The sequence below is a fragment of the Hypanus sabinus genome, chromosome 3, assembly GCF_030144855.1.
Source record: "Hypanus sabinus isolate sHypSab1 chromosome 3, sHypSab1.hap1, whole genome shotgun sequence".
Lineage (NCBI taxonomy): Eukaryota > Metazoa > Chordata > Chondrichthyes > Myliobatiformes > Dasyatidae > Hypanus > Hypanus sabinus.
In genome coordinates, this window is record NC_082708.1 from 53,734,055 (window position 1) to 53,760,916 (window position 26,862).

Genomic DNA, 26,862 nt, shown 5'->3' on the forward strand with positions numbered 1-26,862 from the left:
CCATAGTGCTTGTACAATGGGAATAGATGGAAGTTTGCAAAATGAAAAAATCACAGTGGTGAAGGAATCTGAGGTTTGGCAGGGCTATGGTTCAAAATATAGGATTTGGTTCACTGACAGATTCCTGAAATCCATTGGGAGAGAGAAGCATGTTTGTAGGGTGGAGATGGAAAAAGCAAAAATCTGGCACATTAATTTCTAAATTTTTCAGAGTTTTCTGCCATTATTGATGTTGTGAGTCCAGGGAGTTAATATATCTGTCTGTTTGATCACTCATTCCCTAACAATCCAATTACAATAATCAATCTATTTTAATATGTTACGTTTTTAATAGCAGCTGATAGATTGAAAATAGAAGTAAAGAAAGACAGATGTCATTTAATCTCAGGATATGTGCGGCACAACTTGCTGGTGTGTTTGCAGACATTTTTAATCTCTCTCTCTCTCTCCCAGTGTAGAGTGCCTTCTGCTTAAAAACATCCACCACTGCTCCGGTACCGAAAAAGAGCAAGGTAACATGTCTGAACAAGTGGCGTCCTGTCGCACTCACCTCAAGCAAATGTTTTGAGAGGCTGGTCAAGGACTATACTTGCAGTATGCTTCCACCCACACTGGACCCCCTACAATTCGCCTACTAACATAAGCAATCGACAGATGACGCAATAGCCGCAGCTCTATACACAGTCCTTTCAAATATGGAGAAGGAGGACACTTAAGTGAGAATGCTGTTCTTGGACTACAGTTCAGCATTCAACACCATAATTCCCCCCAAGTTTGACAAGAAGCTGAGATCTCAGCCTCCACCCCAGCTTGTGTAGCTGGATCCTGGACTTCCTGTCAGATCACCAGCAGGTGGTAAGAGTGGGCACCCTTACCTCTGCTCCTCAACACAGGTGCCCCTCAGGGCTGTGTACTAAGCTCCCCTCCTTTACTCTCTGTACACCCATGACTATGTTACCACCCATAGCTCCAATCTGCTAATTAAATTTGCTGACAACACCACTCTGATTGGTCTAATCTCAAGTAATAAAGAGGCAGCCTACAGAGAAGTCATTATCCTGACACAATGGTGTCAAGAAAACAACATCTCCCTCAAGGTCGCAAAAACAAAGGAACCAATTGTAGGGTACAGGAGGAATGGAGACAGGCTAGCCCCTATTGACATCAATAGATCTGGGGCTGAGAGGGTGAACAGCTTTAAATTCCTCAGCATAAACAGCACCAAGGATCTCACGTGGTCTGTACATACCAACTATGTGGTGAAAAAGGCACAACAACACCTCTATTGCCTTAGACGGTTGAGTAGATCCCAAGAACTTCTATAGGGGCACAATTGGGAGCAACCTGACTGGCTGCATCACTGTATTTCCCTCAATTGCAGGACTCTGCAGAGTGTGGTTCGGACTGCCCAGCACATCTGTAGACGTGAACTTCCCACTATTCAGAATAGTTACAAAGACAGGTGTGTAAAAAGGGCGTAAAGGAGCATTGGGGACCCAGGTCAACCCAACCACACACTATTCTAGCTGCGACCATCCAGGAAATGGTACCACAGCATAAAAGCCAGGAACAACAGGCCGCAGAACAGCTTCTTCCACCAAACCATCAGACTGATTAATTCATGCTGACACAACTGTTTTTCTATGTTATATTGACTGTTCATATTTAACCATCTTGTTGCTGTACTGTTGTACACACCAAATTACTAAATAAATTACAATAAATTACATTTAATAAAAACATTTAGATAGAGATGTATGTAAACATTTTTACTCATGTATATGAAGGATGTAAAAAGTCAGTTCAATTTAAGTTAATAGAATTGCCTAGATTTAATGAAGTTTAGAAGGATAATGAATCTTTGAAATACTCAAGATTCTGAACAACCCTTCTTTAGCGGTAGAATCTAGAGCAATGAAGTATGGACTCAGGGTAAGGAGCGAGAACGATAATTAAGTGTCAGACTAAGGTGTGAGCTGTTTAAATGCGAAATGAGTAGAAAGTTCCACATTCAATAAAGTATAAATACTACAAGAGGACATCAATTTTCAATGGTTGAACATAAATTGATTTTGGAATGAAAGGATATGGGAATTCATCAAGAAAGTGACTTGTGAAATACCAGCAACAATCTGATTAAATGGTAGAACCTGGCTCATGTTTGCATGTGTGTATATCATCTGTACCTCCTTTTACTTCCAGCGCTTTTATCAAATACCAGCCACTAGTCAATTTGAAGAGATATTGATCAAGGTATTTTGATTTCATCTGACCAGATTTGTTCCTAAATTTGTACTTCAAGCAGTTTTCTCAAGTGCAGTTACAGCCTCTACAATTCATATCAACAAAAGTTAGTATGCAACAGTAATGAAAGTCCGCAGCGTACATTGCTTCATAACCCATTTAAAAATTCAGCTGGTAACATCAGTATTCATTGTTTTCTTTCGTGTTTAGGAACATGCATTGTGATCAATTAAAAGAAGCCCGAGAAAGTATAATTTCAGCAGGTTTGTCAGTACCGTATATTCCGAAGTATAAGCAGACCCCTCCCCCCATTTTCAAGGTTAAAAAGGTGACTTTTTCATGTTACCTTTGTATAAGCCAACCCCTTTTGTAGGGGTTTTTGATTTAACCAGAAAAGATCACAAGATCTCACATGCCGGTACTCAGCTTTGCCGGATCCAAACTCTGGAAATTTTGTGAGCCAGTACCTGCTAAGAAGACAGGCCTACACACTGTAGAGCGTTATAGGCAAATTCTTAATAAATAAATCAGGGAGAGAAATTTTGGATTAGGTTTCCAATGGAAAAGAATCCTCTGAAATGTAACCCCCGTGAAACCACTTAGCGCCCATCACAATCTCGTTAAAACATAACATGGGATGGAGGGATTAGTACGTGTACTCAGTATTGAGTTTGCCAGCACCATGTACAAAAGATTAAAACAAATGCGATATGATGCTGGCTTCAAGCTGAAGGTTGTTGATTTTGCTAAAGGAACAAATAATTCTGCAGCTGCTAAGAAGTTTAGTGTAAACTAGACAGAATGAGAGAGTGGAAAAAGGCAGAGGACACGCTGAGGGAAATACCAAAGACAAAATGTGCAAACTGCGGAAAAACATGCCAGTGGCCAGAACTGGAAGAAAAAGTTTTAGAATGGGTGAATCACCAGCGATCATCACGATACATTGTTACCGAAGTGATTTGAGTTCAAGCATTGAAATGGGACAAAAAACACCATGAGGTCAGTGAAAATTTCAAAGCTATACGAAGTTGGTGCACCCGATTTATGAATAGACATGATCTTGTGTTAAGACAAAAAACAAAGATTGCTCAGAAAATTCCCGTGGGGGGGGGTGTTGTTTACATTCAAGAATGCTGCTGGATGGATGAAGCAGGTTGCTTAAAGTGGGTTAAAGAGGTGTGGCGTCCACATCCCGAAGGTGTCAGGAAGGAAAAGTTGCTACTTGTCCGGGACATGTTCAAAGCACACTTGTCAGGTGAGACAAAAGCAGCACTGAAAGCTGAAAATACGGACATTGCAGTCATCCCCGGTGGTTTGATGTCCATGATCCAGCCACAAGATGTGAGTTTAAACAACCCAAAGAATTCATGTGTCGACAGTGGAACCAAATTGACTCAAAAACAGCCAATAAATATGACCTGTCTTCTGTGCATTCGTTTTTCCAAAGTTGGCACCCTCTGTATAAGCCGACCCCCTAATTTTAGGACCAAACTTTAGGGCCAAATTCTCGGCTTATACATCGGAATTTACGGTATATTAAAAATAATGAATTAAAAGAGAAAAATGAAAAAGTTGGCTTCCTTTAAAGGTTAGTGCTTGATGAAGAAATATTTAGTGCTCTATGTTTTTTTTGCAGTTATGACCATTAAATTGACTTTCAAACTAATTGTAACAATCATAGGCTGTGTAAAACTTACCTGTAAGTGTTGCCAGATGGATGTTAGCTCATTATGAATTTGTTCTATTTCAACTGGTAAAAGGCAGGGACCTTCCCAAGATTCTGAAAGGCTTCCATTCTTTAAATCTGCAATACTGTCATTTACATGAATTACTGCTGATGTAAAATTGCTGGAAGCTAAGCCTGAAGGCAAGGTAACATCTAAAGATAAAAACAAGGTGAAAATTCTTTGGTGAGGCAAGGAACTTGTTTTGCACATTGTTACAAATTGAAGTAGTAAAAGCTTTCTCTTGCAACTTGTATACAAACATGGTGCCTTCATTTTGCTTTCATACAAACACATTTTTCTGCCTGCACATACAACTTCATTCATGTGCTTCAATTTTTTGCATAGTTCTTAAACTAAACTAAGACTCTTTTGCTACCTTCTATGCCTCAGGCTCAAGGAAAATGAAAGAGACTAGGTACTTTGATGCTTTTAGGGTCAATGAGCAACACACTTCAGGGAATATTAATTACTTATAGTTCCCACCAAGGCAGGCACACACCACCCTGGTCTGCAGATATATCGTTGATTGTTGTCATTCCTATCTAACAGCCCAAGTGCTGAAGTTCAGGTACACTACTTACTGCCAGCTTCTTAAAAGCAAAGAAGAATGGATGGTAAATCCAAGCAACACACACAAGATGCTGGAGAAACTCAGCAAGCCAACCAGCATCTATGGAAAAGAGTATAGTGAACATTTTGGGCCAAGATGCCCTGGAGGTTCTCAGCCCGAAACATCGACTATATTCTTTTCTATAGATGCTGCCTGGCCTGCTGAGTTTCTCCAGCATTTTGTGTGTGTTGCTTGGATTTCCAGTATCTGCAGATTTTCTCTTGGTTGTGGATGGTAAATGTTGGCCTGGCCAATGCAGTGTCATAGCAAAGAATAAAAGGCTAATTAGACAATGATCTAATCTAGCATCACAAAATCATGTGTTGAAAGATAAAAGTAGTTACTGAGTAATATAACTAAGAACATTTTAACCTGTATTGCTATCTACTTTCCTACACTCCTTTCAATTTGTTATGAAGTATTTTGGGAAGCCTACTATGTGACAGGAAGTCATCTTGTTTTTCAGTAGTTCTGGAGTTGAAGGCATAAAGTACATTCTCTTTTAGAGATGTAGAAAGTCTAGGAGCACAAACATCCAATACACTGAAAGACAACATATTTTAAGTTTAGCTGGTCAATAAACTCAAAAAACCTATTGTACAAAAAATCTATTTGGCTGAAATCAAAGTTCAAAGAATTGTAAAAATGAAAGATAAGCAAATGACTTATCTGCAGACTTCTCAGCACAGTGGCACAGATATAAATATTAGAAGAGATGTAGAAAGATAAACTTACCATAAACAGTCTAACAGGAGGGGGTCATCACTTTCCCAGCTATAGGTTGATGGATTATAGTTTCATGGCTGAGGGTAAGAATGCCCTCATACAGCACTCTTTGGAGTAGCAGAGTTGTCTTAAGTCTATTATTATGCATAAACAGGCACTCACAGAAAAAAAAGCATAACCTATGTACCCTTTCAGTGCACCAAAATGAACACTGCAAAGGATTTCTTTAAAATCATCCCATAGATTCTAAGAGTGATTCATGTCAGGAGGTATTCAACAAAATTTTTGGAAATTATATTGAAAAAGATAACTGGAAATTGTATTTTCTAATTTTATTCCAGAAAAGAAGTATTGTTTAACACTGAAAAAAGATTGGAGCTAAGTTTCCAAACAATGTTGAATGTGTTTAACAATGTTAAAAGTACTCATTTACTTTTGGAGGTGGAATTATCGCAAAGCTACAGAATACATTAATCTTGGGTGACTGGACCAGGCTCAAAGTAAATTTATTATCAAAATACATACATTTTACCATATACCACCAGGAGATTCGATTTATTATGGCTATATTCAGTAAATCCAAGACACATTGTAGAATCAATGAAAGACCACAAGCAACACAATGGGCAAAAGAAAAGCAGTGTGCAAAAGGCAACAAACTGTGCAAATACAAAATGAAAAACAATAATGATAGATAATCAGTAAGTATTGAGAACTTGAGATGAAGATTCCTTGAAAGTGAGTCCACAGGTTCAGTGATGGGGCAAGTGCAGTTCAGTGAAGTTATCCCCACTGGCTCAAGAGCCTGATGGTAGAGTGGTAATTACTGTTTCAGAACCCGGTGGTATGGGTCCTAAGGCTACTGTACATTCTTCTTGATGGCAGCAGCAAGAAGAGAATATGGCCTGTGTGGCAAGGGTCCTGATGATGGATGCTGCTTTCCTGTGACAGTGCTCCATGTAGATATGTTCAATGGCGGGGAGGGCTTTACCCATGATAGACTGGGCTGTATCTACTACTTGTTGTAGGATTTTCCATTCAAGGGCATTGGTGTTTCCATACCAGGCTGTGATGCAAGCAGTACCACCACTCATCTAAAGAAGTTTGTCAAAGTATTAGATGTCATGCTGAATGTTCAAATTTTAAAGGAAGTAGGGGTGCTAACTGTGCTTTCTTAGTAATTGCACTTAAGTGCTGGGCCCAGGACAGATCCTCTGAAATGATAACACCATAGAATTTTAAATTGCTGACCCTCTGCACCTCTGACCCCCTGAAGAGTAATGGCTCATGGACTTCAGGTTTCTTCCTCCTGAAGTCGATAATTAGCTCCTTGGTCTTGCTGACACTGAGTGAGAGGTTGTTGTTGTGGTATCACCCAGCCACATTTTCAATCTCTCTCCTACATGGTGATTCATCACCATCTTGGATTTGGCCGATGATAGTGGCGTCGTTAGCAAACTTAAACATGGCATTGGACCTGAACTTAGCCTTACTAGTAAGCAACGCATGGGGCTAAACACACAGCCTTGAAGGTGCACCTGTGCTGATGGAGTTTATATAGATGTTGTTCCTAATCCAAACTGACTGGTGTCTGCAAGTGAAGAAATTGAGGACGCAATTGTATAAGGGGGTATTGAGGCCAAGGTCTTGAAGTTTATTAATTAGTTTTGAGGGGATGCTAGTTTTGAATGCAGACCTGCAGTCAATAAAGAGCATCCTAATGTACAACACACACAAAATGCTGGTGGAACACAGCAGGCCAGGCAGCATCTATAGGGAGAAGCGCTGTCGACGTTCGTCCTGACGAAGGGTCTCGGCCCGAAACGTCGACAGCGCTTTTCCCTATAGATGCTGCCTGGCCTGCTGTGTTCCACCAGCATTTTGTGTGTGTTGTTTGAATTTCCAGCATCTGCATATTTCCTCATGTTAGCATCCTAATGTATACATCTTCAATGTCTAGGTGTTCCAGGGTTCAGTGAAGAGGCAATTAAATGGCATCTGCTGTGGACCTGTTGTACTGGTAGGCAAATTGGAGAAGATCCAAGTCACCTATCAGACAAGAGTTGATATTTTCAACATAAACCTCTCAAAGCCCTTCATCACAGTGCATACAAGAGCTACTGGATGTTGGGCATTGAAACAGGTTATCATGTTCTTCTTAAGCACTAGTATAATTAAGGACTGCTAGAAGCAGGTGGCTACTTCAGACTACCAAAGTGAGAAGCTAAACACATCCGTGCTCATTCCAGCCAGTTGATCAGCACATGTCTTTAGTAGTCGTCCAGGTACCCCATCTGGGCCAGATGCTTTCCATGGCTTCACCCTCCTGAAGAAAGCTCTTATTGTGGCCTCAGAAACTGAAATCACAGGGTCATCAGAGGCTGTTGGCGTTCATGAAGGTTCCTGAATGTTTTGAAAGGCAAAGCGAGTATAGAAGGCACTGAGCTCATCTGGGTGAAGCCTTGTTGTCACCTACCTTGCTTGGTTTCACTTTGTAAAGAGTTAATAGCAATATCACAGCTATTGTGCATCCTTCAGTGATTTATGTTTGTCTGAAATTGCTGCTTCGCCCGTGAGATGGCTTTCTGGAGATTGTATCTTAACATCTTGTTCCTTACTTGGTCACTAGACTGGAGTACAGCTGATCTGGTCCTCACCAGGTTTATCTAGAGCTTCTGGTTAAGGAAGACTCCAAATGATTTTGTGAGGACACACTCATCTATAACTGTTTTTATAAAGGTTCAGACCCTATACCAAGCCATCGGCAATTAGTAGAAAACTTGAAAAATCAAAGCCCTAGCACACCACATCAAAGTTCAACAGCAGAAGAAAAAAAATCTCAAAGACTAATTTGTTTATAATCCATTTTCCTCCAAGCTGAGAACATGTTCTCATCTCCTTACCCGATTATACTGTAAGCAAATTGCATTATATTACAATATATCCAACAGTAAAAGCAGTTCACCATCCATTAATACTTACCAGTTTCAGTGTAAACTTGTGTTCCACTGTTTTGTTTCTCATAAGTTGAGAATTCTTTCTCATTCAAATATCCCTCTAGCTCTTCATTGGAGCAATGATAATCATTATTATCATCATCAACACTAATGATTTAAAAAAAAATCATAAAATGGTTTAAAATTGAAGTTAAAATTTGCAAATAATCTTCTCTCTACAAAGAAAATCTATTTCCTTAGGTTTATTACCCAAGAATGGATAATTGAGAAGTCAGTTGTTTGTCTGCAAAATACAACTAAGATTCACAAGTATTGAAATAACTTGGAACCATCAGAACATGAAAGATATGCTTCAAATTTATTTTTGTCAAAATTAAAGTATAACTAAAATTGTTAACATATTATTAAAGGAGTTTTCTACATGTATCTGCTGTTCCATAACCAAATCCATTATGGTAACACCATCAGAAGAACCACAGAAATTCAGAAGGGCTCACTTCTCAAAACAGAAAATAGAACCTTACCCTCATTTTTGTGATTACAATAAGCAATGAGAAAAGAGTTAATGCATACCATTTCTGATAGAGTAAAGTAACTATTTCAGATTTTCAGATTACTGGGACATTGTGTTTCTTCTGATCTAGTCCCCAGATTCAGTTCTCTCCCCTTCTTTGTTAGTATATGTGGACTTTAGTAAAGCAATTAACAAAGTTCCACAGTAAGCTCAGGGGATCCATAGAAACTTGGTTGTGTAGATTTTGAATTGGCTTGCCCACAGAAGGCAGTGGGTAGTAATATATAGATCAATTTCTGACTGGAGATCAGTAATTAGAGGTGCTCTGCAAGTATCTGTTCTGGGACCCCTGCTCTTTGTAAATTACAAGGATGGGTTAGTAAATTTGCAGATGACAGGAAGATTACAGGTGCTGTGGATGTGTAGAAGATTGCCATAGGTTATAACAGAATATTGACAGGATACAGAGTTGGGCAGAAAAGCAGATGGAGTTCAATATGGAAAAATGTGAAGTGATACACTGGAAAATTGAACTTGAAGATGGAGTACCAAGTTAAATTGTGAGATTCAATGCAGGAGGAACAGTAGGATTTTGACATCCAAGTGGACAGATTCCTCAGCGTTGCTGCACAAGTTGATAGGGTAACTAAGAAGGGATTATGGCATACTGGTCTTCATAGTTGTCTCATTAGAGGAAGGATGTGAAATCTTTACAGAGGGTGCAGAGATTTATCAGTACACTGCCTGGATTAGAAAACATGTCTTATGAGGAAAGGATGAACAAGCTAGTATTCTTCTCTTTGGAGAAACAGGATGAGAGGCAACTTGATAGAGATGTACAAGATTATGCGAGACATAGAGTGAACAGCTAGCAACTTTATCCCAGGGTGATAATGACCAAAAGCAAATGAATCTATTTAAGGTGAGTGGCAGAAAAATAAAGTGAAATATCAAAGGTAGTATTTTTGGTGGTTTGTTTACATAATGGGTGCCTGGAATGCACTGCTGGAGGTGACACAATAGGGACATTTAAAAGTCTCTTAGATAGGCATATGGATGTAAAAAAAAGAGGGCTATGAGCTGTGTATGGGGGAAGGGTTAGATCATGGAACAGGCTTATATTGGTTTACACAACATCATGGACCAAACGGCCCATATCATGCTGCATTGTTCTATGTTCTACTGTGTGGAAATGCATGAGATGCAATTCCTCCCCTCTGGGTCAAAGTCCCTAGCGTGGCTCACTACCCTCTTCTAGATGCTGACAGACAAATAGAACACATATATGAAGTTACATAAACACAGTGGCATGCAAAGGTTTGGACACCCCTGGTCGAAATTTCTGTTACTGTGAGTAGCTAAGCGGGTAAAAGATGACCTGATTTTCAAAAGGCATAAAGTTAAAGATGACACATCTCTTTGTAACACTTACCCAACAGGCTGGTATATGTCTAGGGGAAAAGGAGATCCAGCCACACACCAATCCCACTTCCCGTACACGCAGGTGCTGTGAGAATCGAGTTTATGCCTCGCGCCCGCCCACAATATCAAACCCACAACAAATAACGTTATGAAATACACTTTAAAGAGTTTACTAAAATTAACAGAGTATTAGGCAATACAATATATATGCAAGGAAAAAAAACAAAAAGGTGCCAACTTATCAAAGTTCAGTCAGTTTAGTGCACATCGTTGGAGCTCAAACATCGAACCATTCAACCCCTCGTCGCTTGCCTCCGACCTCCACGTCTTCGCACCTAGGACCACGCCTGGTGGTCTTCCGAGCAGTGCAGCACACGTCCACCTTCCTCGACGTCTTCCTCCTGCTCTCTACCAAAAGCTCGCGAAAAAACCCCTCCCCCAAGTTCCCAGCCTCACAAGACAAAATAACATTCCCCATTGGTAAACAAATGAATACAATAACCATAACAACAAGTATAAAGCAAAACAACTGCGAGAGAAACACTAATCAGACAAAGAAGCATTCCTACTCTTAACCAAAAAACCCATTTTGAGTAACATACACAGGACATTGTACATCTTTAATATTTTAAGCAAAATTACTTTTTTATTTCCATCTTTTACAGTTTAAAAACAACAAAAAAGGAAAAGACCCCAATTCAAAAGTTTGGGCACCCTGCATAGTCAGTACTTACTAACACCCACAAGTTCACAGCTTGTAAATGCTTTCTGTAGCCAGCTAAGAGTCTTTCAATTCTTGTTTGGGGGATTTTCGCCCATTCTTTCATGCAAACGGCTTCTAGTTCTGAGAGATTCTTGGGCCATCTTGCATGCACTGCTCTTTTGAGGTCTAGCCACAGATTTTTGATGATGTTTAGGTCAGGGGACTGTGAAGGCCATGGCAAAACCTTCAGCTTGTGCCTCTTGAGGTAGTCCATTGTGGATTTTGAGAGGTGTTTAGGATCATTATCCTGTTGTAAAAGTCATCCCCTTTTCATCTTCAGCTTGTTGTTTTTTTTTAATATAGACAGTGTGATGCTTGCTTCTAGAATTTGCTGGTTTTTAATTGAATTCATTCTTCCCTCTACCAGTGAAATGTGCCCCATGCCACTGGCTGCAACACAAGACCAAAGCATGATCAATCCACCCCCCTGCTTAACAGTTGGAGAGGTGTTCTTTTCATGAAATTCTGTACCCTTTTTTCTCCAAACATACCTTTGCTCATTACAGCCAAAAAATTCTAATTTAACTTCATCAGTCCACAGGACTTGTTTCCAAAATGCATCAGCCTTGTTTAGGTATTCCTTTGCAAACTTCTGATGCTGAATTTTTTGATGAGGATGCAGGAAAGGTTTTCTTCTGATGACTCTTCCATGAAGGTCATATTTGTGCAAGTGTCACTGCACAGTAGAACAGTGCACCACCACTCCAGAGTCTGCTAAATCTTCCTGAAGGTCTTTTGCAGTCAAACGGGGGTTTTGACTTGCCTTTCTAGCAATCCTACAAGCAGTTCTCTTGGAAAGTTTTCTTGGTCTTCCAGACATCAACCTGACCTCCACCATTCCTGTTAACTGCTATTTCTTAATTACATTACTAACTGAGGAAACGGCTACCTGAAAACACTTTGCTATCTTCTTATAGCCTTCTCCTGCTTTGTGGGCATCATTTATTTTAATTTTCAGAGTGCTAGGCAGCTGCTTAGAGGAGCCCATGGCTGCTGATTGTTGGGATAAGTTTTGAGGAGTCAGGGTATTTAAAAGCTTTTAAATTTGCATCACCTGGCCTTTCCTAACAATTACTGTGAACTAGCCATAACCCTAACGACCTAATTAAGAGCTGAGACCTTGGTAAAGGTTACGAGAGCTCAAATCTCTTGGGGTGCCCAAACTTCTGCCTGGTGCTCCTTTCCTTTTTTTCACTCTAAAATTGTACAAAACAAAAATAATACACCAATCCTGCTTAAAATGTTGGAAAGAATGTTCCATCTTTAACTTTATGACTTTTGGAGATCAGTTCATCTTTTACTCACTTAACTATTCACAGTAACAGAAATTTTGACCGGGGTGCCCAAACTTTTGCATGCCACTGTACATAAAGGCAGGGCAATCGGAATAAGAATGCCCTTGAGGTAAGGGTATAGGTGGTAAGGGCAGTACAGGCATATAAGGGGCATCTGGGCACCATGTGAGCTTCCATACAGAGACTTGGTAAGCCTGTGAGGATAGGAGAGTGAAAAACACCAGCAGAGTGGACGTAGACAGCACAAGGATGGGGAAAGAGGGAATGAGGAGAACACAATTCAACTACAACCATTTTTTGACTCAAGCTGACATTATTAATTTTTAAAAACATTCCATTTTCTTTTTACATGCAATCATATTGACATGAATACTTTTAACTTCCCATCTTATCCTCAAATAAGATTTCCTTATTAATGTGCAATTTTCTTTGATATTGTCAAATGCTAAACAGAAAGGAATTTTTTCCCTTTAATATTGTTAATAAAAGATTATTCAAACAAAGTAGTAGATGCAATTGACTTAAACACACTAAAATAGGTTTTCAATCTTACCATGCAGAATTTCGCTTTATTGTTTTATATAGATTTTGTAATAATCTGTTGTAGTGCTTCCTTTCACTGTAGGTCAGACCAGATGTTGGTGATTTCATTGTAGGTCCACATCTTTCTTCTGTTAATATTTCTAGAACACCAGATTGAAGGACAGAACTATCTTGGGTTACCAAGAATGTTTAATCACACACACATGGCTATTAATTCTTACTTAAGTTAGAAAAAGGATTCAAATCTGAAATAATCTAAAACAACATTCATGTTATGGCTACTCAGATGATAGAAATTCACCCTTATAAAAAAAATCTGAGATATAGAACAAAACTTCCTCTTTTGAAATTTGTGTGTGATTAAAGTCAATAAAAAAATAAACAAAATGCAAAAAAAAACAAAATTTTCCATCCAATTTGCATTTCTATATGTATATGCAGATAATGTGATTTCTTTTTAAGTGCCAGAAATCTTGCTACCAGCACTTTATTTTAAATTCTCCAACTGTTTTCCATATAATTTGCAAAGACAGCAAGTTTAAGTGCAAGTTATAAACCTAAACAATTGCATAAAGGAATTTCACTGGATTTAAAACCTAACGTTTTACAAAGAACGATTGCCGGAGAAAACTTTGTACAATAACTGAAGCTGTTGGACTTTCCACTGCAGCTGAGTTACTTGTGTCTTCAAATACAGATGCTACCCTCTTAAGAAATTTGTCCTAGAAAAAAAAGTCAAGGCGATCTCTTAAGTGACGCACCTCAACCTCCATGCGCCGAGAACCAGCATTATCTTTGAAAGAAAAAGCATGCTATAGCAGTGGCCCCTAACCACCGGTCCGCAGCCCAATGATCAGGGACCACTATCCTATAGGAACACATCACCATATAACATGGGATTTAATGGAAAATAGGGTTTCACATTACAGAAAATTGTGATATGGATGGTTTTCTAGGATGACAATCTCCTCTATAGTGGGGTTTGCTTATACCCAAATAACTGTCACAAATGCTATATGTTGACTGATTGTGTGGCAAAAGGTAGCATAAACACAACTTTAGTTTATTGAACAGGGAAAACTTTAAAATGATGTTTCTGAAGGAGAAAAACATTTCTTCTGGAATTGATAGGTTTTTCCTCAAATTTGGAATGAAAAGCAAAAATAAATCCTCCAACATCACATGCTTCTTAGCAGTAGTGATCTAATTTGTCTATATGGCCAAAGATGGAAATGCTACCTAACAGGAGTTGAAGAATTAATTGGGTTGTGTTAAGGTGCAGATGTTTATCTGGCTTATTTCAAAAAACAAGGACAGGCAAAAGGGCAGAGGATCTGGGGTGAGTTTGTCAGTTAAAAAAAAATGAAATGAAATCCTGAGAAAGATGTTTCATACAATCAGAAGATACAGAATTCTTGTGGGTAGAGTTAAGAATTTGCAAGGATAAAAAAAAAGACCCTCATGGAAACTGTATTCAGGCCTCCAAGAAGTAGCCAAGATGAGGGGTAGGAAGTACAATGAAAGACAGAAAAGACATGTAAAAAAAGAGCAATTGGGGAGTTCAATATGCAGGTAGATTGGGAAAATCAGGTTGTTACTGGATGCTAAGCAAAAGACTTGGAAGTGTAGCTTGTGGTTGAGCCCTCTAGGGGAAAGGTGTTAAGTAATTAATCAGATTTCATTACAGAGCTTAAGATATGAACTCTTAGGAGGCAGTGATCATAATATGATAGAATTTACCCTGCAGTTGAGACGGAGAAGCTAAAGTAATATTGTAAAGCTTATATAGAATAAGCTGGAAAGGATATTTTCAATGCTGGTGTGTCAGTCTTGAACCAAAGGTCAGAGCCGCAAAACAGAAGGTAGTACCATTACAACAGAGAGGAGGCAGAATTTCTTTTGCCACAGGGTAAGGAATCTGTGGAATTCATTGCCACAGACAGCCGCAGAGGCAAAGTTAATAGGTGCATTTACAGAGGTTGATTGGTTTTGATTAGTAAGGACATCAAAAGTTGTTGTGATGAGAGATTTTAAACTTTCCCAATGTTGATTGGCATCTCCTTAGCACAAGGGGTTTAGATGGGGTGGTTTGTTAAGTGTGCTCGGGAAGGTTTCCTGACACAATATGTAGATAAGCCAATAAGAGGAGAGGCTGTACTTTATCCAGTATTGGGAAATGAACCTGGTCAGGTGTCGGATCTTTCAATGGGAGAGCATTCTGGAGGTAGTGACCACAACTCTATCACTTTCACCATAGCGATAGAGAGAGATAAGAGCAGACAATTTGGAAAACATTTAATTAGGGTGGGGGAAAATATTACCTATTAGGCATTGAGATCATAAATTGGGAGCAGATGTTCTCAGGGAAATGTTCAGGGAACATTTGCATGGAGTTCTGCATAGGTATGTTCCATTGAGGCTGGGAAAGGATGGTAGGGTTCAAGAACCATGGTGTACAAAGGATTTAAAAAATCTAGTTGAGAAGAAAATAAAGTCTTATGAAAGGTTCAAGAAGCTAGGTAATGTTAAGAGCTCTAGACGATTACAAGGTTGCTAGGAAGGAGCTTAGGAATGGATTTAGAAGAGCCAGAAGCGAGCATGAGAAGGCCTTGGTGAGCAGGATTAAGGAAAACCCCAAGGCATTCTATAAGTATGTGAAGAGCAAGAGGTTGAGCTGTGTGAGAAGAGGATCAATCAGGTGTGATAATGGAAACATGTGCATGGAGTCAGAGAAGGTAGTGGAGATACTTAATAAATACTTTGCTTCAGTATTCACCAGGAAAAAAGACCTTGGCAATTGTGGGGATGACTTACAGCAGACTGAAACGCTTGAACATACAGACATTAAGAAAGAAGATGCGCTGAAGCTTTTGAAAAGCATTAAGTTAGATAAACCACCGGGACAGGATGAGATATACCCCAGGCTACTGTGGGAAATGAGGGAGGAGATTGCTGAGCCTCTGCAATGATCTTTGTGTCATCAGTAGGGACAGGAGAAGAAATGGAGGATTGGAGGGTTGCAAATGTTGTTTCCTTGTTCAAGAAAGGTAGTAGAGATAACCCAAGAAATTATAGACCAGTGAGTCTGACTTCAGTGGTGGGCAAGTTGTTGAAGATCCTGAAAGACAGGATTTATGAGTATTTGGAGAGACATAATCAGATTAGGGATAGTCAGCAGGGCTTTGTCAAGGGCAGGTCCTACTTTACAAGTCTGATTGAATTCTTTGAGGAAGTAACAAAATACACTGATGAAGGTAGAACAGTGAATGTAGTGTATATGGATTTCAGTAAGGCATTTGATAAGGTTCCCCATGCAAGGCTCCTTCAGAAGACCTTGCTTTGTGGATCCAGAATTGGCTTGCCCACAGAAGTCAAAGGGTGGTTGCAGATAGTTTGTATTCTGCATGGAGGTCGATGACCAGCAGTGTTCCGCAGGGATCTGTTCTGGGACCCCTCCTCTTTCTGATTTTTATAAATGACCTGGATGAAGAAGTAGAAGAGTGGGTTAGTAAATTTGCTGATGATACAAAGATTGAGGATAGTCTGGAAGTTTGTCAGAGGTTACAGAGGGACATCGATAGGATGCAGAACTGGGCTGAGAAGTGGCAGATGGACTTCAACCCAGATAGGTGTGAAATGGTTCATTTTGGTAGGTTTAATTTGAAGACAGAGTATAATATAAATGGTAAGACTCTTGGCAGTGTGGAGGATCTGAGAGAACTTGGGGCCTGTGTCAATAGGACACTCAAAGCTGCTGATCAAGATGACAGTGTTGTTCAGAAGGCATATGCTGTGTTGGCATTCATCAACCATGGGATTGATAAGACCTTGGTCAGACCCCACTTGGAGTACTGTGTTCAGTTTAAGATGACGAGAGGCATTGATCATGCAGATAGCCAGAGACTTTTTCCCAGGGCTGAAATGGCTAACATGGCGGGGGCGGGGGGATAGCTTTAAGGTGCTTGGAAATAGGTACCGATGGGATGTCAGGGTTTCACACAGTGAGTGGTGTGTACTTGGAATGCACTGCTGGCATACAAAAGGGTCTTTTAAGAGCCTCTCAGATAGGTACATAGAGCTTAGAAAAATAGAGGGCCATGTGCTAGGGAAATTCCAGGCAGTTTCTAGAAGTTACATGGTCGGCACAACATTGAGGCTGAAGGGCTTGTACTGTGCTGTAGATTTCTATGCTCTATGTATATGAAGAAGACAGGAGAATGGGGCTGAGAGGGATAGTAATGAGCCATGATGGAATGGCTGTCCAGTTTCGATGGGCCGAATGCTTAATTCTACTCATATCTTATGGTCGTAATTCCCTTCTTGAATAATGGAATAACAGAATATTAGCTATACACTAGTCCTCTGGGACCTTGCCTGTGCCTGCCTGGAGAGGAGTAAGGAGTTTGGACATGATCCCATGACAGTCTGGGTTTTCTCCAGGTTTCCTCCCACAGTCCTAAGACATACCAGTTGGTAAGTTAATTGGTCATTGTAAATTGTTCCATGATTAGGATACGATTAAAGTGGGGAAATTGCTGGGCAGCATGGCTCAAAGGACCGGAAGGGCCTATTCCACATTGTACGTCTAGAAATAAATAAACAAACAGATAAAATAAATAATTTCCAATGCCTCATCTTTCTGTAATGGGATGTCTAGAATTGTACACAACGTTTCAAGTGTGGCTAAGTTAAATTATTACATAGCTGCAACATGACTTCTCTTGCGCTTATACTCAATGCCTCAAGCAATGAAGGCAAATATGCTCTTTGCCTTATTTGCCACCCCATCTACTCGAGTGACTACTTACAGGTAGCTATGAACTTGAACACAAAGATCCCTCTGTGTATCAATACTGTTAAGGGTCCTGCCATTAACTGCATACCTTCTCCTTACATTTGACCTCCCAAAGTGCAAAACTTCACACTTGCATCAAACTCCATCTACTATTTTTCTGCCATATTTGTAACTGATCTATATTCAGGTGTATCCTTGACAATCCCCTACACTACCCACAACTCCACCAATATTAGTGTCAATTCAGACATTATAAAAATACATTGATTACCAGAGCATCCTAAATTTTTTCAAATTGCACAGTTACTATTTTCATTTAACAGAATAGTAAGAAACTTATAATCATACCTTCAGTTGATGGATTGATATTTGAATTATGTTCGCTTATATTTATCGTGGTGTCCTAAAGATAAATAATGATTTTTGAGTCAGATATCCAGCAATCAAAATGTGTAAAGCTCATTGCACAAAGTACATTACATGCAAAATATTGGACCACACTTATAATTCTAAGCAATTTAGCACAGTATAAGGGCAAGATAAAAATTCCTAGGATACTTAAAATGCATCTTCATATTAGAACATTTCAATTTTAATTTAACAAGTGACTGGTTTCGTAAATATGGTAACACAGCAGGAGAATCTCAGATTTTTTAGTAAATTCCAGAATCTTGAACAAATAAAACTCAATTATTAGCTTGACATTCAAGTTTATGCTTGATCACATCTAGGATTATTATTGTTCAACTTTTTTAAAATAATTTTTCTTTAATAGGAACAACCCATGATAAAGCTAAAGTGCTAGACCAGTCTTTTGGTTGTAACAAAATAAAATCAAGCAACATCAACACATTAAATATTACAGCTTTAACATGTAAATTATCAGCAAGTCATAGAGGCATGGACTTAACTCTATGCAAGTAGTGGATACGTTGTATGAAAATTTAATTAACTCAGATGTACTCAAAATTCAAGTATTTTGTTTATAATCTGCTGAGCAATAAGTTTAAAAATACTTGAACTGGCTGCCCAAAGATTCTTCTGTGGAAGAGGGTGAGCCAAAACCATTGCTTGGATATCCATGCACCAAACTTAACTATACACAGAGGCTTCTGGACATGAGCGCACATGTCAAATGACATTCAATGTATGATGCTACTGATGTAAAATTCTACATTTGCCCTTGGAAAATTCAAACAAGGGCTGAGTACTATGGCACCTGAGGATCTAAGAAATCCACTTTATTCCTCCTTTAACTTTTTACCCTGAATGATTGCTACCTCATTACTATTGCCTTCTGCCATTCCGTCTGCCCAAGCTCTCTAATCATTTTGCTAATTAGTTTCTACTACCCCATCCAATCACTTCTCTCATCCTGTTGATGGGACCTAACATCACCAGGCTTGGGAACAGTTATTACCACTTAGCCACCAAGCTCTTGAACCAGAAGGGTCCAACTTGACTTGTCCTATCAATAAACTGTTTCCACAACATATGGACTCACTTTCAAGGACTCAGGACAGATCCTCTGAAATGATAACACCAAGCAATTTAAAGTTGCTGACCCTCTCCACCTCTGATCCCCCAATGAGTACGGGCTCATGGATCTCAGGTTTCCTCCTCCTGAAGTCAATATGCTCCTTGGTCTTACTGGCATTGAGTAAGAGGTTGTTGCGGCATCGCTCAGCCAGATTTCTCCTTCCGTTATGCTGACTCGTCACCACCTTTGATTCGGCCCGTGACACTGATGTCATCAACAAACTTAAATGTGGCACTGGAGCTTTGCTTAGCCACACAGACCTGTTGCTGTGGTCTTTCACTGATTCTATTATGGTTATTGAATATGCCCAGAAGAAAATGAATCTCAAGGTTGTATATGGTAACATACATGCACCTTGATGATAAATTTACTTTGAACTTCGATCACAAGCCCAAAAATTTTGGTCATTTCCAGTTCTGCTATTATCTGACAGAAACCTAGCCCAATATCCTGCTGATCCCTTTGTCAACCACTGCCATTTCAAGCAATTTTTTCACTTATACCTCCAAACCATAAGTCTCCTCTGTATTTTGTGTGTTGAATTAAATTAAATGAGTAAATTCTGTCATGATTAATGTTAGATACTATTTGGGCAGAGTTAATGTTAGAATGGCTGAAATACATCAAAAAAAAACATGTGGCAATTCACAATTCATGGTGAGTTATTTCCTTGGTATAGGTTGCTGGAGAATTTTCACATCAAAAAGTGTGTACCTACAGCAGAATAAAGGGTATAAAGGTAGTAAGGTAGAAGGGCTAAAGTGTGTGTACTTCAATGCAAGCAGCATCAGGAACAAAAGTGATGAACTGAGAGCTTGGATACATATATGGAATTATGATGTGGCCATTACAGAGACTTGGCTGGCACCAGGGTAGGAATGGATTCTCAATATTCCTGGATTTCAGTGCTTTAAAAGGGATGGGGGGGGGGAGGGGGGGAGGGGGGGAGGGGAGGAGGGGTGGCATTACCAGTCAGGAATACTACTACAGCTGCAGAAAGGGTGGGTAATGTAGCAGGATCCTCTTTTGAGTCAGTATGGGTGCAAGTCAGAAACAGGAAGAGAGCAGTTACTCTACTGGGGGTATTCTATAGGCCCCCTGGTAGCAGCAGAGATACCAAAGAGCAGATTGGGAGGCAGATTTTGGAAAGGTGCAAAAATAACAGGGTTGTTATCATGGGTGACTTTAACTTCCCTAATATTGATTGGCACTTGATTAGTTCCAAGGCTTTAGATGGGGCAGAGTTTGTTAAGTGTGTCCAGGATGGATACCTGTCACAGTATGTTGACAGGCCGAATAGGGGGAATGCCATACTAGATCTAGTATTAGGTAGCGAACCAGGTCAGGTCACAGATCTGTCAGTGGGTGAGCATCTGGGGGACAGTGATCACTGCTCCCTGACCTTTAGCATTATCACACAAAAGGATAGAATCAGAGAGGACCGGAAAATTTTTAATTGGGTAAGGGCAAATTATGAGGCTATAAGGCTAGAACTTGCGGGTGTGAATTGGGAAATGTACTATGGACATGTGGTCGATGTTTAAGGAGCTTTTGCAGGATGTTAGGGATAAATTTGTCCCGGTGAGGAAGATAAAGAATGGTAGGGTGAAGGAACCATGGGTGACAAGTGAAGTGGAAAATCTAGTCAGGAGGAAGAAGGCAGCATACATGAGGTTTAGGAAGCAAGGATCAGATGGGTCTATTGAGGAATATAGGGTAGCAAGAAAGGAGCATAAGGGGTTGAAAAGAACAAGGTGGCATGAGAAGGCCTTGGCGAGTAGGGTAAAGGAAAACCCCAAGGCATTCTTCAATTATGTGAAGAACAAAAGGATGACAGGAGTGAAGGTAGGATCGATTAGAGATAAAAATGGGAAGATGTGCCTGGAGGCTGTGGAAGTGAGCGAGGTCCTCAATGAATACTTCTCATTGGTATTCACCACTGAGAGGGAACTTGATGACGGTGAGGACAATATGAGTGAGGTTGATGTTCTGCAGCATGTTGACATTAAGGGAGAGGAGGTGTTGGAGTTGTTAAAATACATTAGGACAGATAAGTCCCCAGGGCCTGACAGAATATTCCCCAGGCTGCTCCACGAGGCAAGGGAAGAGATTGCTGAACCTCTGGCTAGGATCTTTATGTCCTCATTGTCCACAGGAATGGTACCAGAGGATTGGAGGGAGGCGAATGTTGTCCCCTTGTTCAAAAAAGGTAGTAGGGATAGTCCAGGTAATTATAGACCAGTGAGCCTTACGTCTGTGGTGGGAAAGCTGTGGAAAAGATTCTTAGAGATAGGATCTATGGGCATTTAGAGAATCATGGTCTGATCAGGGATAGTCAGCATGGCATTGTGAAGGGCAGATCGTGCCTAACAAACCTGATAGAGTTCTTTGAGGAGGTGACCAGACATATAGATGAGGGTAGTGCAGTGGATGTGATCTACATGGATTTTAGTAAGGCACTTGACAAGGTTCCACATGGTAGGCTTATTCAGAAAGTCAGAAGGCATGGGATCCAGGGAAGTTTGGCCAGGTGGATTCAGAATTGACTTGCCTACAGAAGGCAAGAGGGTCGTGGTGGAGGGAGTACATTCAGATTGGAAGGTTGTGACTAGTGGTGTCCCACAAGGATCTGTTCTGGGACCTCTACTTTTTTAAATTTTTATTAACGACTTGGATGTGGGGGTAGAAGGGTGGGTTGGCAAGTTTGCAGACGACACAAAGGTTGGTGGTGTTGTAGATATTGTTGAGGATTGTCAAAGATTGCAGAGAGACATTGATAGGATGCAGAAGTGGGCTGAGAAGCGGCAGATGGAGTTCAACCCAGAGAAGTGTGAGGTGGCACACTTTGGAAGGACAAACTCCAAGGCAGAGTACAAAGGAAATGGCAGGATACTTGGTAGTGTGGAGGAGCAGAGGGATCTGGGGGTACATGTCCACAGATCCCTGAAAGTTGCCTCACAGGTAGATAGGGTAGTTAAGAAAACTTATGGGGTGTTAGCTTTCATAAGTCGAGGGATAGAATTTAAGAGATGCGATGTAATGATGCAGCTCTATAAAACTCTAGTTAGGCCACACTTGGGAGTACTGTGTCCAGTTCTGGTCGCCTCAGTATAGGAAGGATGTGGAAGCATTGGAAAGGGTACAGAGGAGATTTACCAGGATGCTGCCTGGTTTAGAGAGTATGGTTATGATCAGAGATTAAGGGAGCTAGGGCTTTACTCTTTGGAGAGAAGGAGGATGAGAGGAGACATGAAAGAGGTGCACAAGATATTAAGAGGAATAGACAGTGGACAGCCAGTGCCTCTTCCCCAGGGCACCACTGCTCAGTACAAGAGGACATGGCTTTAAGGTAAGGGGAGGGAAGTTCAAGGGGGATATTAGAAGAAGGTTTTTCACTCAGAGAGTGGTTGGTGCATGGAATGCACTGCCTGAGTCAGTAGTGGAGGCAGATACACTAGTGAAATTTAAGAGACTACTAGACAGGTATATGGAGGAATTTAAGGTGGGGGTGGTTATATGGGAGGCAGGGTTTGAGGGCTGGCACAACATTGTGGGCTGAAGGGCCTGTAATGTGCTGTACTATGTACATTCTATGTTCTATGTTAATATTTTTAAGCAAATCCTGTCCAAACTTTTGGATCTCCAAGTATCCGAACTAAAATCAGATGGTAGAAACACAACAGCAAGTCTCTTTTCCAACTGTGTTGAAGTGCCACTATCCCTGGAATCCCAGCCACCACACACCCAATACCTGATTCCCCACCAACTCCCAGATACCTTACAAAAGTTCCCACTGCCCAACTCCACCCATCTCGGATTCTCCGATCTCCCAGATCCCCCGTGCCTTGCTTCACCAAGTACCAGATGAACACCCCCCCCCCCCATGCCCAGATGCCCACAAAATTCCAGATTCCCTCCTACACATAGCTCTAATTTCTCAATTCCCACACACTGGCTCCACCAACCTCACAGATTCCTCACCCTCCCGTGCCAGTCTCCCCTCATTTGTCAGATTCCACCCCCATGCCTATGTCCCTACCCATCTGTCAGATTCCCCCATAACTCTCCCATCTGCCACAATCCCCCCCCCAACATCCAGTTACCCACCATCTCCCAGATTTCCATCCCCACAATGTCCAATTCCTTCAAACTCCCAAAATCCCTCCTACACATGGCTTCTCTAATCTTCCAAAATCCCCTCTAAACCCTGCAGCCTCAATCTCCCAAAATTAACCCCCTCCACTCTCTCAGATTCCCCACCCCCACCCAATATCTGGCTCCTCCCTTATCCCAGACTGCCCCACCCACATGCCCGGCACCCCCTTGTACCTAGTTGCACCCTGCGCTCCCAAATCTCCCAGTTTCCCTCCTCCCATGCCTGACTATTTCCAAACTCTTAGATTACCCATCCACGTCTGGCTCGCTCTACCCCCCACCACCATACTGGGCGCCTCATCTTCCGATTCGATACCCCCCCCCCCACAGAGCCCTTCAGCTCCCCCATCTCCCACCTCTTATGCCCTCAACTCTCAGTTTGTCCTGCCCCACTCCCCCATCTCCTCCCAGTTCCCAGATTCCACACTCCCCCAACCCCCAGCTGCCGGGTTCCCGAGCTCGGCCCGCACAACTTTCGCTCACCCGACCCTCACAGGTCCCGAACCGCTGCTGCACTGGGCCGTCGTCCACCTCTGTACTACCGAGATAGCGACGCTTCAACCGCTCGATATCGGAATCCATGCCCTTCCGACTCCCCGCCGCCGAGAGGCAGAAGCGTCTCCACAGCAACCGTTTGAATCTGGCCGCTCGGAAACAACTTCCGGTTGTCCGGGGTTAAAGGGCAGGGCAGATTGACCCGCTCCACAGCGTTAAATGTTCATCAACAGGCGCTTGATGGTTTTTCATTGTCAGAGTAAAGGCATTTGTACTAATTTCAGATGATAACTATGAATGACTACTTGTGACGATTCTCAACTTTTCCAAACGTGTTTTGAAAACTCGTCGGTTTTACTGAGACAAACCCAGTGGAAACTCCTCACTACAGCTGTCCCATGTAATCTTCAGCCTTTCCGTGTTTAATAAAGTACTTGCACATACATTTCTTAATTGAAATACCGCAGAACATTCTCCGTTTTGGTGAAAGGCCATTGATCTGAACGTTGGCTTATTTCTCTTACCATACGTGACAGTTTGAACACGTTTTTTTTATTTTATCTTGCATTTTAACCTCTGATGGGGGGGGGGGGTGGCTGGATTTGTAACTATTTTCATTACGGCCAAGTCAAGTTTATTATCATATGGTAGTGTTAATGGTTGTTTCTGGGATGGTGGCTAGTGACCAGTTGTATGCCACAGGGGTTGGTGTTGGGAGCCCTTGTTACTTATATAACTGAAGTACAAATGTACAGGCTTTGATCAGTAAATGTACAAATGACACAAAATTTGGAGATGCTGATAGTGAAGAAGTTTATCATAGATTACAGGGGGATCTTGATTGCATAGAGAAGTGAGCCTAGGAGTGGCAAATGGACTTCAATACAAATAAGCCTGAGCCAATAGGCTGGTCCTGGACTTATTTCCTCTTGTCATAATTAACTTAACATTATTTAATTATTTATGGTTTTATATTGCTATATTTCTACACTATTCTTGGTTGATGCAGCTGTAAGGAAACCCAATTTCCCTCGGGATCAATAAAGTATGCCTGTCTGTCTGTAAACTTGTACTATGAATAGCAAAGCACTGGGGAGTGTAAGGAAACAGAAGAACCAAGCAGAACAAGTGCAGAGCTGTAGAAAGCAGTGTCACAAGTCGATAGGGTGGTGAAAAAGGCATGTTGCATGCTGGCCCTTTATCAGTTAGAACGTTGATTATGTGAGTTGGGACATCATGTTGTATTTGTGTAAGTCATTGGTGAGGGCATATCTGGAGTACTGTGTATAGTTCTGATCACTCTTTTATAGGAAGATATACTTAAACTGGAAAGGAAGCAGAGAAGATTTGTAATTGTTCATTCTTTACTTCTTTTTTATGATTGCAAGATGCTGCTGGATACTAAGAAGAGCAAGTACTGCATGTGTACCCCATCAGCGAATTGCTCAACAGTAATGGACTTGTTGCGTACCATTGTGCTGAGATGGTGCATGGTACAAGTGATTGTCTTGGATGTTTTTCTTGTGATTGCAAGACCCTGTTGGACACCGGTAGTGTGGAATACTACGAGACCAGTGGTGGGGGTTGGTATTGCGTTGTTTCGGTTGTGCGGATAAGGCTCTCATGCCGCAATGTCATCTGTTGCAGCCGCCCAGTGGAGGAGATGCCAGAGGCCGCTGTGGGTGAGCCGCAATCTGTACTGGATTGAGGGGTGCTCCTTCCCATCAGCGCTGCCCTTCTGTAGTGCTAATCGGTGGAAGAACAAGCTGGACCAGGATAACTTACCTTTTATCTACAGGCCATGCTACTCAGGGACTTGGGCTATATTACTTTCTTTCTTTGTGACTATTTGTTTTTTTTGATGTCATAACCATATGTGCTATGTGCAGTGTGCTGTGTTTTAAACCTTGGCCCTGGAGGAATGCTGCTTCATTTAGCCATATTAATATATAAAACATAGAACAGCACAGCACAGTACAGGCCCTTCAGCCCACAATGTTGTGCTGACCCTTAAACCCTGCCTCCCATATATCCTCCCCCCACCTTAAATTCCTCCATATACCTGCCTAGTAGTCTCTTAAATTTCACTAGTGTATCTGCCTCTACCACTGACTCAAGCAGTGCATTCCTCTAATATCCTCCTTGAACATCCCACCCGTTACCTTGAAGCCATGTCCTCTTGTGATGCCCTGGGGAAGAGGGGCTGGCTGTCCACACTAACTATTCCTCTTAATATCTCGTATACCTCTATCATGTCTCCTTTTATCCTCCTTCTCTCCAAAGAGTAAAATACTGTATATTAAAAAAAGTGAGATCATGTCCAACGGTTCAATGTCCATTTAGGAATTGGATGGCAGAGGGGAAGAAGCTGTTCCTGAATTGCTGAATCCTGAAGCCTTCAGGTTTCTGTACCTCCTACCTGATGATTGGGTGAGAAAGGGGCATACCCTGGGTGCTGGAGGTCCTTAATAATAGACACTGCCTTTCTGAGACACCGCTCCCTGAAGATGTCCTGGGTGTTTTGTGGACTAGTACCCAAGATGGAGCTGACTAGATTTATAACCCTCTGCAGCATCTTTCGGTCCTGTGTAGTAGCACCCCCCCCCCACCCCACCCCCATACCAAACAGTAATGCAGGAATGACTTTCTCCTTTTAAAGACTGTGCCAACAATTGATTCTGCTAATGGCACCACCAAAGCAGCAGTGACAGCTTGGCACAGCAACATGGGAAATTTGAAATTGGGCTGGCGAAAATTAGGTCCAAACCAGCAGTAGAATCAGATTACTGGTTGCTGGATTCGAGGTGGTTGACTTGTATTAACAAGTGAGATTGGAGAAAAATTAATAGTTCATTAGAAGTAGACCTGGGAGAGCGGTCATTGGGGAAAATATGTTTTGAGTCAAGAGCCACTGGAATACAATCTAGCAGGTGCAGATAAGTCAAAAATAGCATTTCTAGTTATTTTGGATAGTATCACACCCAGGTATGTGACCTGAGCTGGGGCTTGGAGTGTAATTTGTAGAGTATTTATTATTTCAATAATATTTGAGTAATATTGTAAATATATTGTTTGA

At 41.2% G+C, this 26,862-nt stretch overlaps 1 protein-coding gene across 1 annotated transcript in view; it reads right to left on the minus strand.

Moving 5' to 3' along the window:
• LOC132391322 (coiled-coil domain-containing protein 138-like) overlaps positions 1-23,944 on the minus strand; it is a 73,904-nt gene extending 49,960 nt beyond the window's left edge. Inside the window, exons 1-5 of the mRNA XM_059964355.1 lie at positions 23,775-23,944; positions 17,945-17,999; positions 12,812-12,941; positions 8,290-8,411; positions 3,942-4,123 (exon numbers count right to left, since the gene is read on the minus strand). Coding sequence (XP_059820338.1) covers positions 3,942-4,123; positions 8,290-8,411; positions 12,812-12,941; positions 17,945-17,999; positions 23,775-23,873 — 588 coding nt within the window. The 5' untranslated portion in view covers positions 23,874-23,944. The remainder of the gene's footprint in view (positions 1-3,941; positions 4,124-8,289; positions 8,412-12,811; positions 12,942-17,944; positions 18,000-23,774) is intronic.
• Positions 23,945-26,862: the final 2,918 nt, after the last annotated feature.